This window comes from Megalobrama amblycephala, linkage group LG15 (assembly GCF_018812025.1).
Source record: "Megalobrama amblycephala isolate DHTTF-2021 linkage group LG15, ASM1881202v1, whole genome shotgun sequence".
Lineage (NCBI taxonomy): Eukaryota > Metazoa > Chordata > Actinopteri > Cypriniformes > Xenocyprididae > Megalobrama > Megalobrama amblycephala.
In genome coordinates, this window is record NC_063058.1 from 34,351,137 (window position 1) to 34,370,382 (window position 19,246).

Genomic DNA, 19,246 nt, shown 5'->3' on the forward strand with positions numbered 1-19,246 from the left:
ACGGACTAGAATAACGCGCGCGCGTGTACATGTTTATGTCAACAACCCTATAATTCATTCAGTCTGATCATTAACTCTGCATTCGGTCATAACGCTGCTTCTGTCGCGCGTTTTGGATATCTGTCTCATTTGTTATAAGCTATAAGGGCATTTTGAGAAATCACGCGTGGGTTGCCCTACATTTGTGTTTTTGGTAAAGGATTCATTGTCTCAGTGTAAGTACATTAATTCATATTAAATAAACACGGCTGTTGTATTATCTGATTACTTGACACTTATTTACATTGCATTGCATTTTGTTATCTAAGCTTTTCACATTAGATGTATGCATATAAAATATTGAGTTCCAAACATATATGTATGTATATATATGTAAGTATATGTATGTCTTTATATGTGTATATATATATATATATATGTATATATGTAGATATATATGTATATGTAGGTATATATATGTACATATATGTGTATATATATATATATATATATATATATATATATATATATATATATGTATATGTATATATATATATATATATATATATATATATATATATATATATATATATATGTATGTGTGTGTATATATATGTATATATAATGTATGTATGTATGCATGTATATGTGTGTGTTAAGCCTATTTAATATGTTTTGCATCACCAATAAACATTTTTATGTCTCTTTTATGTGTTTTCAGAATCATGACTTCTCAGGTGAGGCAGAACTTCCATCAGGAGTGTGAGGCGGCCATCAACAGGCAGATTTACCTGGAGCTGTACGCCTCATATGTGTACCTGTCCATGGTGAGAGAGCAGACATGTATTATATGAGTGATCACTTGTGTATTAATATAATGAATAATCTTCAGTGGTTTCATATGGGTTCATGGTTGACTGTTCTTCTCTCCAGGGGTATTATTTTGACAGGGATGACAAGGCTTTGCCCAATTTTGCTAAGTTTTTCCACAAGCAGTCTAAGGAGGAGAGAGAACATGCAGAGAAGCTGATGAGTCTGCAGAACCAAAGAGGAGGACGGATCTACCTGCAGGACATCAAGGTACAGGACAAATTAATTGAGTTTGATGTCCGTTAGCTGGAGAAAGTGAGCATTTGTTACCTGTGTGTGTGCAGAAGCCGGATCGGGATGAGTGGGGCAGCGGTCTGGAAGCACTGGAATGTGCTCTGGCTCTGGAAAAGAGCGTAAATCTGTCATTACTGGAACTTCACAAGGTGGCAACTCAACACAGTGATCCCCATGTGAGTATACTCCAAAAAATAGGGCACTGGGTTTGGTCATGGAATTTTAAAATTAGTGACAGGGTTATCTTCAACTAAGGGTACGTTTACATGACAATGATGTACTAAAAACTTTGCTTTCCTTTGCAGTTTTTCATGTACAGACCAAAAAGTTGTTAAAACAATCCCGTTAACTTCACAAGGATCTGCTAAAACGACTAAAATCGCTGTATTATGCTTTCAGGCCAGTAGATGGCGACGTCATTTTGTAAAGAAACACTACTCGCCTATAGACCTTATGTAGCCCCGCCCCTTTTCAGCGCTGCGCTCGTTGTCTTTTGACTTCCGGCTTGTATTTCCACAGCGATCTTGTATTTATGAATGAACTGCTCATTTTAAAATCTTCCCGGTCTACTGACATTTTTTAAGACATCTGCTTTAAACATAACAATGCTCATGATAACTTTCATTGACTCTACAACAGGTAAATCCACTTCACCAGTTAATTATTCTTATTCTTATTTCCATAGAAATATACAGGGCTACCGCAAAACCGGAAGTTCAAAGACAATATTCTAAAGATGGCGGCGCGCTTGTTTCTCTGGAAAATAAGGTCTATAGACCAATTTGGTGTTTGCAAACAGCGATGACGTTTTTTATGGGCGGAGCCTACCTGGTTGCAGAAAATGACAGTTGAGCAGTAGCAGTCTATGGAAGCCACGAAATAAAAGAATTAAAAAAGTTAATTTCGAGTTTATGTCTCAGAATTCTGACTTTTATTTCTCGCAAACCTGAGTTTATATCTCACATTTCTTTCAAGAAAAACAGAATTGTGATATATAGCCTACTCGTTATCCTGTCTTTTCTGAATTGCAATTTATCCCGCAATTCTGACTTTTTTCCCCTCAGAATTGTAAAATAAACTCGCAATTGCGAGTTATAATGGCCGAACTGGGAGTCATAAACACGCAAATGCAAGAAGAAAAGTCAGAATTGTGAAATAAAAATTTTATAGACTATGTTTAAAAGTTATCTATGTAAAATGTTATAGGTTTAAATATTATTTCATGCTGTAACTGCTATGTATGTATGTCCTCTGAACTGCATATGTGAATATTATGTAGACTTACTGTTTACTTCAAATTCCTGCTTTAATAGTAGACTAATCCTTGCAGGTGTCATCAGTCCAGTCTGTGAAACGTCTCAGTTTAGCTTCAAAGGACGTTTTCAACGATGGTTTTCTTTAAAAATGAAGACTATATTTTTTGCATTCCGATTCCAACATCCAGAGGCACAACAAAACGTTTTTCTCTTATTCTGTGGATTTTGCACATTTTCCTCCAATTGCTACCACTATTTTTCTGCAACCACTATGCGCGCGCAGCTGCAAGTGACGTAATTGTGACGTCTGCTCCAAAGAGGTCTATAGAGTGAACATGTAATATGCATGCGTATGACATCACCGTTTTCACAAATTTGCATTTTTGTAGTTTACATGAAGATGATAACGGTGAAAAACTTGCATTTTGAAACCCTTTTTCAATAGTTTGCGTTTTTAGTCCCCCAAAATGCCATTGTCTTGCAAATGAACGGCTAAAACACAAAAAAAGTTTTCTATTTTTAGTTGATAACAGTGTTGTGTAAACAGCTCCTAAATCTAAAACCATTGCAAAACATTGTTATTTAAATAAATAAAATATGTAAAAAATATTTTTAAATGTTAACATTTATTTCATTTCAAATAATAAAAATGGTTTTAATTTAGTTAATCACTAATTTTAAAATTACTTAATAAAGTATGTAAAATTTTAGTTTTCAGTTAGTTGCCAAGGCAATATTTCTCATTTATGTTAAATAAAAAACTATATAGACATAAAAAAACGAATAAAAATGACAAAAAAAACAAAATTACTAATACTTAAACTAAAATAAATATAAATGTAAAATATAACAATAAAAACTCAAAATATGAATAAAAACTATAATTGTATATTAATTATACTACAATGACACAGTTATTTATTAATCACATGACTAGAAACGTTGTGGAATCTATAGTTAATATAAATTTCCTAGTTATGCGCAGCTATAAACCATTTTATTGCTTATAAATTCCTCTTTGTTTGAAATTATTTTTAAAAATCCTTCTAAAGTAATCAGTCCTGCAAAAGTCATTGAAAATCTTTAGTCAAAAAGTTGATGATTTTACTATGGAAATGTGTCCAAAAAACATTGCATTGTCAGTTTTTCTTAAGGGAGTTACCCAGAATGCCTTCCTCTTAAATCAGCCGGCTGGAAATACACATAATTTATCCATTCAATCATCTCTTTTTTGGAGGGTTTGCACTCAGAATAGTAGTTTAGGATCAGATCTATCTGTGTGATCTCAAAAACTGACCCTAGATCAGATCGTGCCTGTGAAGAGTTTTACTGAATGTTGAAACCATGAATTAAAATCACCACCTGTAATTACTGCAACTGATTGTTAGTGGGAAAGCAACTAAAAATGAACAATGGCGTCTTAGCATTTCTGAATGTGTGCTCCATCTTTCTCTCACACCAGCTTTGTGATTTCCTGGAGACGCATTACCTGGACGAGCAGGTGAAGTCCATTAAAGAGCTGGCGGACTGGGTGAGCAGCCTGCGGCGCATGGGCGCCCCTGAGAACGGCATGGCCGAATATCTGTTCGACAAGCACACTCTGGGAAAGGAAAGCTCTTAGACGTTCTCTCCTGTTCATTATGTAATCAGTCAGCCAATCATATCATGCCATATAAGCGTCACAGTCGTGTTGGAAACTCTGCTGTAGTTTACTAGAGATTCTGCCTGAACCCTTCATAAGCCATAGCCATAGCCCAAACACGATTATGCTACAGTTAGTACTTGAAATATTATATATGTAATCATTCGAATGAGTTGATCTCAATAAAAATGCCTAAAATGAGTGAAGTTGTGTGCTTCTTTCTTATAAACAGCCAACGATCAGGTGAAAAAATACTATAGTGTTTTTGAACCATACTATTGTAAATTGTAGAATACTGTATTACAGTATTTACAACACTTTGTTAATGAATGCTACATAATACTGTAGTATTAACTATAGTGAACTGATAAACTGTTATAAATACTGTAGTATACTTTAGTTTTTACTATAGTAAACTGTAGTGTATTGTAGTATATTATACCCTAAAGTTGTATAAAACATAGTAGCCTACAATTAGTTTACTATAGTTGTTATATTATCACAGCAACTATAGAATTACCACAATAAATTAATTCAAGTACTTTACTATAGTATGGTTCAAAAACACTATAGTATTTACTAAATTACTATAGTATTTTTTTCACATGGGCGCTCACGCATCCAGCGTGACACTCACGCAATTGACGCTGTTCTTACGCCAAACGTCCATTTTCTCGCGCAGTGAAAAAAACATCGCAGAGCAACGAGGACACGGACAACGCGCCGACGGACAAGACAGTGTAGGTTACTTTTGATATATAAAACAAAATCTCAGCGTTAAATTTAACCAGTTTTTTTACGAAATCAAACGATAAATACCGTTTTGGCGCTCTTTTATGTGGCGTGACGGTTAGCGCCTCAGTTCAAATGAAGCGGGAGCGCACGTGAACTGATCATCTCTTCCTCTTTACTACTAGCTCAAAATAAACATGAATGAATATCCGAGGGTATGTTGAAAGAAATGTGTGACATGACAGTCATGTCTTATGTAATCACTCAATCCGTGTTTCAACCATGGAAAGAAGTCAAAACAGTTTGTAAACAATAAGTAACGTAACGTTACATTTACCTCAGAGAAGCCATTCTGTGTCCATAAACTCTATAGTTGGCAAGAAAAAATTAAACATTTTGAAAAAAAAAGCACTATATTACAAAGTTATTATTTATAACATTACCTTAAAAACGGTCTTAAACTGCAATTGTGTACAAATCAGTTGTTAATTTTAACCTTTAATAACAGGGTTCCCTAAGACGTAAATAACCAAGAAACCAGGTAAAACTTAAAACAGGTGTTTATTAACAGTTTTGGCAGGAGCACAATCATAAAACAGGTAATAATGAGTGAGGGAAAGCCTGGCGTGATCGTGACATTTAGTTTACATTAGTAGAGAAATCTTTTTTTTTTTTCCTTGAGAAAAAAATATTATTCCCACTGGAATGATTCTCACTCCAAGCTGAACTAAAAAGTTGGCATCCTTGATTATTATTATTATTATTATTATAAATGTGCCTATAAATGAACTGTATGTATAAGATATTTACTGGCAGGAAGTAACTATGAGGAAAAGGTGAGTACAAAAAAAGAACAGGAGATATCTGAGATATCCGTCATGCATAATTAAAGAAGTTTATGAATGGATGCATAATTCATGAAGCTTTTCCTGGCTGAGTGAAAGTGAGTCAGCAAAAAATAATAACCTAGACAGAAAACAAACTGAAATGTAAAGTAATTATTTTATTTTATTTTAACTGAACTAAAATAGCTAACTAATTTTTGTTGAGTTTTTTTTTGTTGAAGTACTAAAAACTAAAACTGAAATGAAAATGAATAAAAACTATATTAGACATTTAAAAAAACAACAAATGAAAATAACTAAAACACGCAACAAAACTAATACTTAAACTAAAATAAATATGAAAACAGAAAATATAAAAAAATAAAAACTATAATAGTATATTAATGATACTTAAAATAACATGTAATAAGTGATTTATTAATCATATAGACTTAGAAAAATCATGGAAATTCCTATAGTTTATGTAAGCTATATAAACTATTTAAGAATACATGCATAATTCACAAGGCTTTTCCTGGATAAGTGAAAGTGAGCCAGCAAAAAAATAATCTAGACCAGAATGCATTGCACTACACAAAACAAAACTATATGCTAGTTTTCCGTTCAGTAAATAGCCAGTATCAAAGCTTGATATATACAGGTAAAGAAGTGCATTTTGATTAATGCCAAACATGTTAAACAACTGCATGCTAACTATGAATAATCTGCAGTAAAATCAAGCCAGAAGTGAACAAGGTATGATTTTACCCCTTTTTCACCTCATTCTGAGAATTACAAAGAGCACAGGTTGGTACAAGTCACTTTAATTCTGTTGCAATCCCATGATGCATTGTGTTTTAGAGGTGTGTTCTGCATCAGTGGCTGTTTGTGCATCAAATCAGGATGTTTTCTTTAATATAATTTGGTTTTCATTATTAAAAAAGCATGCATTCTGCAACAGTTTATGCAAATGAGCAGTGGTGACTACCAATGATAGTGACAGTGCAGCTCACATGACCTATTTCTCATAAGATACAGGCTGTGTCCGAAATTGAGAGTAGGTACTTATTTGAATAAATGAATAATTACTTACCACTAAAAAAGTGCATCACGAATTTTAGAAGATTGTAATCTGGATGTACTACATTCATCATGTTGTCATTGTAATGTGACTTAACAGCTTCAGTTGCATCACTTCACTGCCATTCACAAATCCTCTTCCATGCCTCATGGGATAGTATGCAAGTGCACTTCAGAAATAGTAAGTCACATCAGGTACTTTTCGCCTACTGTTTTATGAATACCGTGACTTTGGAAATACTACTGTTTTTTACTTACTGTTTTCTGCCTATTATATAATAGAAGTATTTAGGATAATATAATATGAATATAAACAAGATGGAGAAGATCAAGTGGTTTTACTGATCTATATGATTTGTTTCTGCCCATGTACAAGCAGTATAATAAAAAATATGTGGAAATCATGTCAGAAATGCATGTTATGCATGTTATGATTCATCATGCACTTTCTCCAGTCCAGAATGTGAATTTAGCGGCAATATATGTTGCGTTTTTGATCATGTTTATAGGTTTCTTAAAATGTCTTAAATGTAGCCAAAAACAAGTCTTTAAAACCAACTCTAAACCAGCCTGATAGAGCAAATTCATCCAGGGCTAAGCTGGTATTTTCCACCTAACTCAAAGCTGTTCCCTCGTTTTCACTGCAGCACCCAACAGATCCCCCTCAGTCAATGAGATTCCAGAGTCGTTGGGAGAGTTGTGCTGATTGGCTGTCTGCTGAGTCGCCGTGGGGCTAGGGTTGACAGGATTGGCTGTGCTTGCAGTGGTGCTTCTGTTGATTGGCCAGGGGTTGTTTACCGCACCGTTGCTGTTTGTTGTGGTGGCCGCATTCACGCTCCCTGAGCTGGTGGAGTTGATCGGAGCTTGCGGCCAAGATTGAGGGGTGAAAGAGAACACCCTCTCTGGCGTAGATGGAGATGGAGACGGGTCTAAAGAGAGTCGCAAAGGCAGGGGACGGCGTGATGGCAACCCTTGAATCAGGCGTGATTTTGTTAACGGGCACAGTTCGGGCAGAGAATCCGGAAAGGAGAAAGCTGGTCCCGAATGTTCGCTGTCTTCTCCCACCCAAGGAAAGGCAGAGGAAGGAGGTGCGGGCGTTTCAGGCGGAGCCAGGACTTGCGAGCCCATCATTGGTTGCGCTAGGGAGCTGGAGCTGTCGCCGTGCGCTCGTCGCGGTCTTGAGCGGGGAACGAGTGGAGGGATGCAGTGGATGGGTGTTTGAGGGCAACTGTAGAATCCAGGTCTTTCGTATAAAGGCATGGATGAGAAGGCGTCCTCGGCCATGTCGGCGTTCCGGGCATGGCTGGGCATCGGAACATTCTCAGGGTGGAGATAAAGGGGGAAGCGAGAGAAGGGGGCGCGGGGACGCCGCCGCAGGAGGGAGACTCGGGACGTGGGAGTCGAGCGAGGGAAATTGGTCGATTGGACGCCCAGAAGACGACTCAAGCTGCCCAGAAATGGACTGGAGTGATTGGCCTCCTCGTGTTCCTTAATCTGCTCCAGATTGTGCTGGAATTCCATTTCCTCTTTGGGAACGCTGAGAAACAGAGAGACAACTGTGACCTTGAGAACTGGTTTTTACCCTACAACTGACAAAATATGCTTTTAAATCTTGAAAATATTTTCTTTATGACTCATCATCACTGATCTATTCAAGGAAAAAGGCCTCAATGATTGGTTAAAAGGTGGATTTAAGGTTTAAGTGTATGTGTGTGAGGATGTTCATTCACCTGATGTCCAAAGCAGATCCCATAAATGAGGGTTTGCGGTGTTCTGCGCTGGCAGCTGTGTACGGCGGCTGTGGTTCAGATTCATCCCAGTATTTATCTCTCTCAATCAGAGGAACCAGATCATACATCTCATCCACTGACAGTAGAGACACCTGGGAGAAAGACACATCTGTTTATGTTCGTATAAGCACAGGTGCTTACAAAGAGGAGAAATATTTAGGACACTCACTGCACTTACCAGGAATTCTGCCATATTGGCTTATGAGACACTAAACTAAAGATTTTATGTAATCATTTAACATTTTAAAGTCTACACTTAAAAATTGTTTTAGTTTAAAAAATTACACCATTCACATGAAATATACAAAGTTTTATTCTACAAATGGATAGTCTCCCCTCATGGCCGCCATTTATTGTTAATTATTATAATAAATATTATATTATTAGACACTTTCAGCTGCCAAATATTTAAATAATGGACCACAAATGCATCTGCAAACAGAGAATTTCTAAAATGGCATCAGTAACTAAAGACGTGGTTGCAATGCTGCATCTCTGCCAAAAGATGTCAGTATAAATTGCGTATTAAGTATAAATAGCCATTCATAAACTTACAATTGCAAGAAAAAGTCAGAATTGCGATAAACTTGCAATTGCGGTACATTCAGAATTCTGACTTTTTTCTCAGAATTGCGAGAAATAAACTCGCAATTGCGAGAAAAAAGTCCGAAGAGATATAAACTTTCAGTTGCAATAAAAAGTAAGAATTGCGAGATACATACTTACAATTGCAAATAAAGTCAGAATTGCAAGATATAATTTGCAATTGTGATAAGCTGAGAATTCTGACTTTTTTCTCAGAATTGCGAGATATAAACTCACAATTGTGATAAGTCAGAATTGTGAAATATAAACTCTCAATTGCAAGAAGAAGTCAGAATTGCGAGACAAACTTGCAATTGCGATAAATATAGTCAGAATTGTAAGACAAACTTGTAATTGCAATAAAAAGTCAGGATTTGTGAATGGCAGTGAATTGACGCAACTGACACGAGTAGGTCACATGATATTGACATAATTTTTACTTTTTATCTTGCAATTCTGACTTTTTTCTCAGAATCGCGAGACATAAACTCGCAATTGAGATAAAGTCAGAATTCCGAGATATAAACTTGCAATTGTGATAAAAAGTCATAATTGTGAGATATAAACTCGCAATTGCGATAAAAAGTCATAATTGCGAGATATAAACTCGCAACTGCGATAAAAAGTCATAATTGCGAGATATAAACTCGCAATTGCGATAAAAAGTCATAATTCCGAGATATAAACTCGCAATTGCAATAAAAAGTCAGAATTCCGAGATATAAACTCGCGATTTCGATAAATGAAGTCAGAATTGCGAGATATAAACTCGCAATTGCGATAAAAAGTCATAATTGTGAGATATAAGCTCGCAATTGCGATAAAAAGTCAGAATTCCAAGATATAAACTCGCAATTGCGATAAAAAGTCGCAGTTACCTTTATTATTTTTTGTTTAGTGGCAGAAACAATTTTGGGCGCAGCCAGAGAGATTGCACAACCAGACACAAATCCATAGAATAAGACAGAATGACACAAACATGTCATTTGTGGGGCTGATAATGTACCTGTAAATTACGGTCCACCAGCCAGTTCGTCTCAAAGTCATCATCATCCTCCCCAAAAGGATTAATAAGTTGCTCTGCCACCTGAAAAAAAACACCAATGAAATTATTTTCTGACTTTTTTGTCAAAGATGACGTAGCTACATTACGTCACTGTGATGTAAACATTATTAAAGTTGTGTTTCACTAAATTTGTTTGTATAACCAAGGTTTGTAAATGCCATGTCAGCTGAGTGGAACACCATATAATTATGATGAGGTTATTTAACACTAAACAGTAATTTTATTCAATATAACCAGTTATTAGTGACTGTGAATGTGGAGTGGAACTTAAGTGATTCTTCACTGATAAGATAACACACCTTGAGCCAGCCCACATAGAAGAAGAACTGCAGTAAGGTGAAGACGGGCAGGTAGAAGTCGAGGTTGTGACCCGGGTAACCCTGGGCGGGGTCGAGGAACTGTCGACCAATCAGACAAGCCAAAAAGAAACTGTACACAGCCACGGTTACCACCTAGCAGAGAAACAGGGCACTTACAACCTGCTTAAAATCATGTCAAATAATCGTCGTAATAATAAATAAAACACATATTAATACATTGAATTAATCAATAAAATATATATCAAACATTTCAACGTTTCAGAGTGCACGAATGTCCACGCCAATCAATAGGAGATCATTGCTGCACATTCCAACCAACCTGAGATCACTATTAGCAATTCAAAGATCACTATTAGCCATTCCAACCAATCAGAGATCACTATTGGTCATTGCAACCAGATCGCTATTAGCCATTCAAACCAATCAGAGATTCCCATAAGCCATTCAAACCAATCAATCAAAGATCACTATTAGCCATTCAAACCAATCAGAGATTCCCATAAGCCATTCAAACCAATCAATCAAAGATCACTATTAGCCATTCAAACCAATCAAAGATCACTATTAGCCATTCAAACCAATCAGAGATCACTATTAGCCATTCAACCCAATATATCAAAGATCACTATTAGCCATTCAAACCAATCAATCAAAGATCACTATTAGCCATTCAAACCAATCAAAGATCACTATTAGCCATTCAACCCAATCAATCAAAGATCACTATTAGCCTTTCTAACCAACCAGAGATCACTATTAGCCATTCAACCCAATCAATCAAAGATCACTATTAGCCTTTCTAACCAACCAGAGATCACTATTAGCCATTCAAACCAATCAGAGGTCACTATTAGCCATTCAACCCAATCAATCAAAGATCACTATTAGCCATTCAAACCAATCAGAGATCACTATTAGCCATTCAACCCAATCAATCAAAGATCACTATTAGCCTTTCTAACCAACCAGAGATCACTATTAGCCATTCAAACCAATCAGAGGTCACTATTAGCCATTCAACCCAATCAATCAAAGATCACTATTAGCCATTCCAACCAATCAGAGATCATTTCCCATTCCAACAAGAGATCAATCAGACAGCAACTGGGTAATTGATCATTTAGGCAAGATTTTGGGTTTTATATACAATGTTTGCTACACATAATTTGACATTAATCAATACTGATTGTGAAAATTCATTGACGCAGGAGATACTACAATATCTGACTGAGATCATACAAACTTGGTCAATTCAGCTTAGTCTCATTTTAGATTTTGCTTGGATCAGTAGGTCTGCCAATTTTGCCTACTATTAGTACTAGTAAATGAAGCTAGTGGAGTTTGAACCATCAAACCTGTGTGTACACGAGAGGCAGGCTGATCCAGTCATAGCCGTATAGCCTCATACACTGAGAACGCAGTGTGTTCAACTCCTACCAGGAGAAAACCAAAGGAAAACCTATTATTCACACAGGAAGACTTGATGGAGTTCTCAGTTAAGTGCTATTTGAGTCTCAAATACTGTAATTCTTTTATTAGAGAACTGTCTGTGTCCATGTTTCCTTCAAAAAACAGACTTAAACTGTCAAAGTCTAAATACTCAGACATACGTTGAGGATGGCGGTCATTGCGACGTCGTTATTGATGCGTCCTTCAGATCGAGCTCTCATGGCCAGACTGACAAACCACATGCAGGGAACCCAGAACTTATTATGAGGGGAAGGCAGTTCCTCTAACTGCCTCAGTTCCTCAGCCGTCATCAGACCTACAGTACAGGAGAGTTTCAAACCCATATGACCTTCTTCCTTCCATGCAACACAAAAAGAAGAAGGTTGGTACTTGCTCTTTTGCATACACTGAATGCATACGATGACCAGGGGCAAAAATCATCCTAAAAGTATAATAAAATAAGTTCATACCACTCATGTGCTCGTGCAAAAATAACATAAAACATGTTTACATAGTGATGGGTGTTTCGAATCACTGCTTCATGAAGAACCAGTGATTCAGATATCAAACTCATTTCAGTAAATGAGGCTTTATTATATTTTGAAATGGTTTCTACCTGATCTCAGATTTGTAAACATTTTTAATGACACATTTGTATAATAAAAATGAAGAGTTGTAGTTAAAGCTGCAATATGTAAGATTTTCTGTCCGCTAGAGGTCTATTCAAAACAAAGGCGTAGCTTGATGAAGTCAAGTTTGAGCGTGGAATCTTGGGATATGTGGTCTTCACATCACAGCCGGTGGAAAATAATCGGAATAGGACTCAGGAAGAAATCATGTTCATGGATGTGATTATTAACGTTACTGTAGTGTGAAGCAGAGCAGGAGCGAGTGTTGTGGAGCTGAACGAGGAGCTGGAGCGATTGATCAACACACGCCTCACGAGCAGCGGGACTTTTATTATGACACAGTCGCCGGCGCTGCTTCCGCTTTTCCGGTCATGAGTATGAGGTAACGCAGCTCTGTTTATCATATTAGATACATTTGAGAGTGTTGAAAATGATGTTATAACCTTACTCTGAGCGTTCACTCGGCGGCTGCTGTGAGACACTGTTACACACTGCAGTAAGATAGATCGATTTTACAATATCATATTAAATGCCGGATGGCTTGTGTTGATAAATGGCATGCAATTAATTTTAAAACGTATTGTATGATGGAGAAAATGCTGTATTACTGTTACTAAAAGTAAAGCTTCATCTGATTATGCTATGTTAGCTACTTCACAAAATAGTTTCTCTGAGGCATGGTAAAGCATGGTACTCGCAAAAAATCAAGAAAATTAGATTTAAACAATAAGACTAAACGTGTTGAGCTATATAACAATAATTCGTTTTCTGTCTATAAATATATCAAAATAGTTGTTCCCTTGTCTATTAAAACATGTAAATATTAAAGCGTCTTTGGTGTTTCCATGGTTTCTACAAAATAAAAGCGGAAACCGAGGGTAACGCGGGTATGACGCCATTGACAGGCCTTGGTTAAAATTGCAATTTTCTCATGATTTGCAAATAGTTGCAAACATTTGGGATATTGTAAGTACTCAAGTGAACAAAATATATAACACTGACCTATTGGTTTTTGGATATTTTACTGCAAAAATATTACATATTGCACCTTTAATAGTCTCTTGGCATAATTCCATAAATAAAACAAAACACGCAAATGACACACATTATATAGACACCTCAGTTAAAATGGTATTTGCATTACTTTTTCAACAAAACATTTGTAATTGTTTTGTAAAAGGTGTTTTTATGCAAGTTTTTGTTGCATTTACAGCGTTTTGACCACCAGTCACCAGCGTGTGGCGTTTCAAAACTGCGAATCATTCGAAGCAATTGGCTCAATAGATTCAAAGCTCCGAAAAGCTTAGTTTCTCCCATCACTATGCTTTGTTACATCAACCTTGGTTCAGAACATTTCAAAATCCCAGAATTTCAATCTGGTGAACCCATGAACAAGTGTCTTTAGTGTGTGTGTGTGTGTGTGTGTGTGAGAGAGAATGTGTGTGTGTGTGCGTTACAAAAAGGAGAATGGCATTTAATTGCTTCTAATTGACCTAATTGCCAAGCCTTCATATTTAATTATTTGCAGATCACATATAATAGATTCTACAGTCATGAAATCATTTACAATTGGTTTGTAAAAGCTGTTTTCATTGCATGTTTTGACCGGCATTAGGGAATGAGGTTAAGTAAATTATGACAGGATTTTCATGTTTGAATGAACTATTTCTGAAACTGTTGCTAAAGCTCTTGGGAATCTGGCCGTAATTCCTTCCTGTTTCCTCTTTGAGGTTAAATCCCAGACACCGGAGGGTACCGGCACAAAACATGGCTTTAATCGCTGTTCTAGGCCACATTACTTTGGCCAGATAATTTCCTGTGTTGCGCGAACGAGTACAGCTTACCTGCTTGAACCAGGTGGCTCATGGTCGGGAACCTCTTGTAGACAGCGGTGCTGACGGAGCGGTAGATCAGGACGCCTGACAGGTTGGCGTAACGCATGAGACTCCTGCGGATGAGTCTGGCACCTTCATCTGTGCCCTGGACGTGTCCGCTAACCAGTGCTGACAGGCGGTCCGGCCACGGGACGCTCTCGAACTGACCCCACCAACGAGACACCACGAGAGTCACGTAGAAACCTGCAGGAGAGATTCATCTGTGAGAACATTCGCACTGAAACTCAAGAATTGATTTAATCCAAATGTAAGTCACATTTACCCAGTACGAAGGACACAGGGATGAGCTGAGCGTATTGATCACAGTACATGGAGAGCTTCTCAAACATCCTGCGCTGCTCTTCAGTCAGTATACACCTGTCAATCAAAGAGCGCATACTCAAATACCTGCTGCTTTTATTAAAGGATTAGTTCACCCAGAAATTAAATTTCTGTCATTAGTTACTCACCCTCATGTCGTTCCACACCCGTAAGACCTTCGTTCATCTTCAGAACACAAATTAAGTTTTGATGAAATCAGAGACCTCTCTGACCCCTCCATAGACAGCAATTTAATCTCTTTCAAGGCCCAGAAAGGTAGTAAAGACATCATTAAAATAATCCACGTGACTGCAGTGGTTTGAACTTAATGTTCTGAAGAGACAAGAATACTTTGTGTGCAAAAACAAAATAAAAATATCGACTTTATTCAACAATTTCTTGCTTCTCTGTCAGTCTCCTACGCTGTTGACATAGTAAACACAGTGCAGCACTTCCGTGTTTACGTCAGAACGCCGACTCAGTATTGGCCGGTGTGTTGAGAAATCGCCCCCATGAATCGGGTCTCCTTTAGGGCCCAGGTGGTAATGCATGACCAAAAGTTGTTATCACAATGTCTTGACTAATTCTAACCTGTTTAACTATTGTATGATGTTTATTACATTAAGTGCACAAACTTTTTAATTGACCTAGTTGCCAAGCCTTCATTTTCGTAACAAAGCACTGCTCGCCAGAGGAGAACTGGCCCCCCGACTAAGCCTGGTTTCTCCCAAGGTTTTTTTTCTCCATTTGAACACCTATTTGCCACTTGTTTGCCACCTGATGTCACCTGTTGGAGTTTGGGTTCCTTGCCGCTGTCGCCTTTGGCTTGCTTAGTTGGGGACACTTGACATTTGATAATCAACAGTGCTTTGATCTGCCTGCATTGACATGTCTAAGAGCTGCTGTGCAGCCAAAATTATATTCCAGTTATCAATGTAAAGCTGCTTTGACACAATCTGCATTGTAAAATTGATATATAAAATGAATGCCTATTGCATGATAAAACAAACTGGAAACACAACCATGCCTAAAATGTATTTTTTAAAAGGATTGTTGCGACTATGTTCTGTGATTTAATATTAATTTTACACAATAATAGAAATGTGGTATAGTATATGCTATAATACATTTTAAATAAATTAATTGTCATGCTAAGTACACATAAACATCATTCATTTGAAACATGTAATTGGGAACTATTGGAAGCAAAAAAACATACCTAATATAATATAAGCGAAGCTAGCAGGCTAATCGGGTATTCGTATGCTATGCTAGTATATAAGCTAACTAAAAAACCGTAAGAATGAGAAATGCTTGATTTCACAACCTGTAGCTTCAGTTATATACTAGTATATGAACCATGCAATTTAAATGGTCATTATAATACAAATCATAACCTGATTTTGCAGGAATTATAATCAGGTGCTAAAAATACTTCTCAATAAAAGTCTGTTGAGCCAATGGGATCGTATGGGGACCCAATTCCTGGGGGGACTCGATTTCTCACCACACCGGTGTAAGACAAAAAAAATCGGGTCTCCATTAGGACCCCACACGATCCCATTAGTTTAAATTGCTTTTAATAGGTACTCTCTTTGGCGCCTGTTTATAATTCCTACAAAATCATGTTATAAAAATGCTGTTTCAACTACGTTATAATGACCATTTATGTCTGTGTTAGTTAGCTTATGTGTTAGCATAGCATACAGATACCCAATTAGCCTGATAGCTTAGTTTACAATACTGATCAATGCTGAGTCGGCGTTCGGACGTAAACACGGAAGCACTGCACTGTGTTTACTATGTGAACAGCATAGGAGAATGACAGGGAAGAGAAGAAATTGTTGAATGAAGTCATTTTTGTTTTGTTTTTGAGGACTAAAAGTATTGTCGTTGCTTCATAACATTGAGGTTGAACAACTGCAGTCATGTGGACTATTTTATAGATGTCTTTACTACCTTTCTGGGCCTTGAGAGGTGAAATGACGTTGTTGCCTATCTGTGGTTCAGAAACCCTTAGGTTTCATCAAAAATATCTTAATTTGTGTTCTGAAGATGAATGAAGAACTTACGGGTGTGGAAAAACATGAGGGTGAGTGATAAATTACATTATTTTCATTTTTGGGTGAACTAACCCTTTAAATAAAACTATTCAAAGTAAAACCATTTGACACTATGGACTGAACGAATAAACCACATTAACAAACAAAAAAATCTATGGCCTCACCATGGTTTTTTGGATATGTTACCATGGTAACTGCATGTTTTTGGCGATGTACCATGGTAATACCATTAAATTCTTCTCAGTAATTTGAAGTCTTGAAAATATGAAAATACCATGGTATATGGATTTGGTAATCTTTTAGTACCATAATATTATCATGTTTTTTGGACCATATTAAGTAGTGCAATGGTATATGAATAGCCTATGGTCATCATAGTGTCTTTTTTACCATTGTATTTTTTAAAAATACCTTTTGGAGTACCATATAAAGTTTACCCTTACAAAAAAGTACCGGAGTACTATCATGGTACAATTATGGTATCACGTGGTACTTTGAAATATACCATTAGTGTCATGGTACAGTGATGATATTAGATGGTAATATTATGGTACTTTGAAATATTTTGGACATGCACCATGGTAGTACGTACCAAAAAAACATGATAGTACTTTTTTGTAGGTCATTCAATATCATTGAACACATCAAAGCACCATGGTATAACTAACTACCTGATACCATTATTTTACTATAGTACCACCACTATAAATGCAGTAAACTCTTCCAAAATAAACAAATGTGATAAAACTGTAATAAAACAGTGAATAATGAGTGTTTACCTGTACGTGATACTAATGGTGCAGTACATCACAGTGAAGATCAGCAGCTCTCGATATAACAGCTTATAGATGCTTCCTTTCCATCGCAGAAGCAGGCGATAAAAGGTGCCCAGGCGCGCATCTGCCACCCGCCGTGAGTACGTCACCGTCATCGCTGCCCCCTCTGGACAGGAAGACACTCACAGCCCTTCTGATTGACCTTTCACTGTGATTAGAGACAGGTATGGATGACTATGCTGCTGAGCACTGTCTGAATCCCACAAATCACATGCTATTTTGATGCACCAACGATTACATTCCAATGCATGAGTAAAATGAAGCAAAACTAGGTCATGCAAGAATTAAAAGAGAAACACAGACTCTAAATACAATGTAGCAAATGCATCTGCTCCTCTTCCTGGTCTGTAGGCCTCAAACACTGAATCTATCAGAAATAAGCAGCTCTACTCACAGCGTGTGATGTTTTGACGGTCTTCACCGGAACCGTTCAGAAGGACGGATGGAGCAGACGAGTACAGGGACGCCCACACCTCCGGTCACTTGACCTGCTAATCTGTTTTCCACTAACAAAGAGGCATTGTAGAAAACTGGGGGGTTTGTTAATCTGAGCAAATCTTTCACAGCTCACACAAGCAGAAACACTCACACACACATTCAGCTCCATCAATAGAGTCGTCATGTATTAATTGCAGTTATGTAATGTAAATATGATGTCAATAATCAACCGCTCCTGAATCCTCCATGAGGAGTTTAGGCTCCAATAAGCCCTTTCTGATCACAGAGGCCCTCAGCGGGGTGTTTAGTGCTCTCTAGGGTCCTCTAGTGGAGGAAATGCAGCTCTGCGTGTGGCCCCGTTGTGTTTCATTAACCCGTGCCTGACCACAAGAGCTGGGACTGCGTTAAGGGTCGAAACAACCAATGTGAAGATCCTCAAAACATGCAAACATCATCTGAGGGTGTTTCACAGGAATGGAGAAACTGAAAGTGTATGAAGAGTCACTCGAGGTCACTGCGGTAAGACTGATTTTCTGCTGCGTTCGGTCATTGTGTTTGACATGGAAAGGACTGAGACTTTCAGTGGATCAGATTATATGACACTTACTCTTCAGTCTCTGTTAAAAGCAGCTATAAATGTTACTGACTGCAGGATGAAGAATTCTCCATTTAATGTCATAATGTTTATTTGTTTAAGTGCCTAAACATATATAACAAAAACCGATTATAACATAATGTCATTAATATTTTGTTGGTTCTCTCTTATTTTGCATGTGTTCTTAATTTATTTGTATGACAGCCTGATAAAAATTGTCTGCATAGTTTGACATGTATCATTGCATTAAAAATAAAACAATTGACTCCAAGCACAACTACTCAATATGCTTATAAAATCTTTAACAAATTTTTTATATTTTAATAAAGGGTGAAGATGTCAATTTTGTTAGGCAACACTTTAGGCCACTTCTGTATATAATACCTGTATATATATATATATATATATATATACACACAAACCCGATTCTAAAAAAGTTGGGACACTGTACAAATTGTGAATAAAAAAGGAATGCAATAATTTACAAATCTCATAAACTTATATTTTATTCACAATAGAATATAGATAACATATCAAATGTTGAAAGTGAGACATTTTGAAATGTCATGCCAAATATTGGCTCATTTTGGATTTCATGAGAGCTACACATTCCAAAAAAGTTGGGACAGGTAGCAATAAGAGGCTGGAAAAGTTAAATGTACA

The 19,246-nt window shown here is 36.9% G+C and overlaps 2 protein-coding genes across 2 annotated transcripts in view; one reads left to right on the forward strand and one right to left on the reverse strand.

Moving 5' to 3' along the window:
- fth1b (ferritin, heavy polypeptide 1b) overlaps positions 1-4,182 on the forward strand; it is a 4,363-nt gene extending 181 nt beyond the window's left edge. The window contains exons 1-5 of the mRNA XM_048159573.1: positions 1-215; positions 701-806; positions 913-1,059; positions 1,134-1,259; positions 3,802-4,182. The exon at positions 1-215 is cut by the window's left edge and continues 181 nt beyond it. Coding sequence (XP_048015530.1) covers positions 705-806; positions 913-1,059; positions 1,134-1,259; positions 3,802-3,960 — 534 coding nt within the window. The 5' untranslated portion in view covers positions 1-215; positions 701-704 and the 3' untranslated portion in view covers positions 3,961-4,182. The remainder of the gene's footprint in view (positions 216-700; positions 807-912; positions 1,060-1,133; positions 1,260-3,801) is intronic.
- Positions 4,183-5,918: 1,736 nt separating this feature from the next.
- best1 (bestrophin 1) lies at positions 5,919-18,879 on the reverse strand. The gene is made up of 10 exons (XM_048159567.1): positions 17,945-18,879; positions 17,494-17,698; positions 14,614-14,708; positions 14,301-14,534; positions 11,989-12,143; positions 11,734-11,811; positions 10,358-10,510; positions 9,999-10,079; positions 8,348-8,499; positions 5,919-8,154 (listed from the first exon to the last, which is right to left on the reverse strand). Exons 2-10 carry the CDS (start codon positions 17,643-17,645, stop codon positions 7,236-7,238), a joined length of 2,019 nt encoding a protein of 672 aa, XP_048015524.1. The 5' UTR covers positions 17,646-17,698; positions 17,945-18,879; the 3' UTR covers positions 5,919-7,235.
- Between the last annotated feature and the right edge of the window lie 367 nt (positions 18,880-19,246).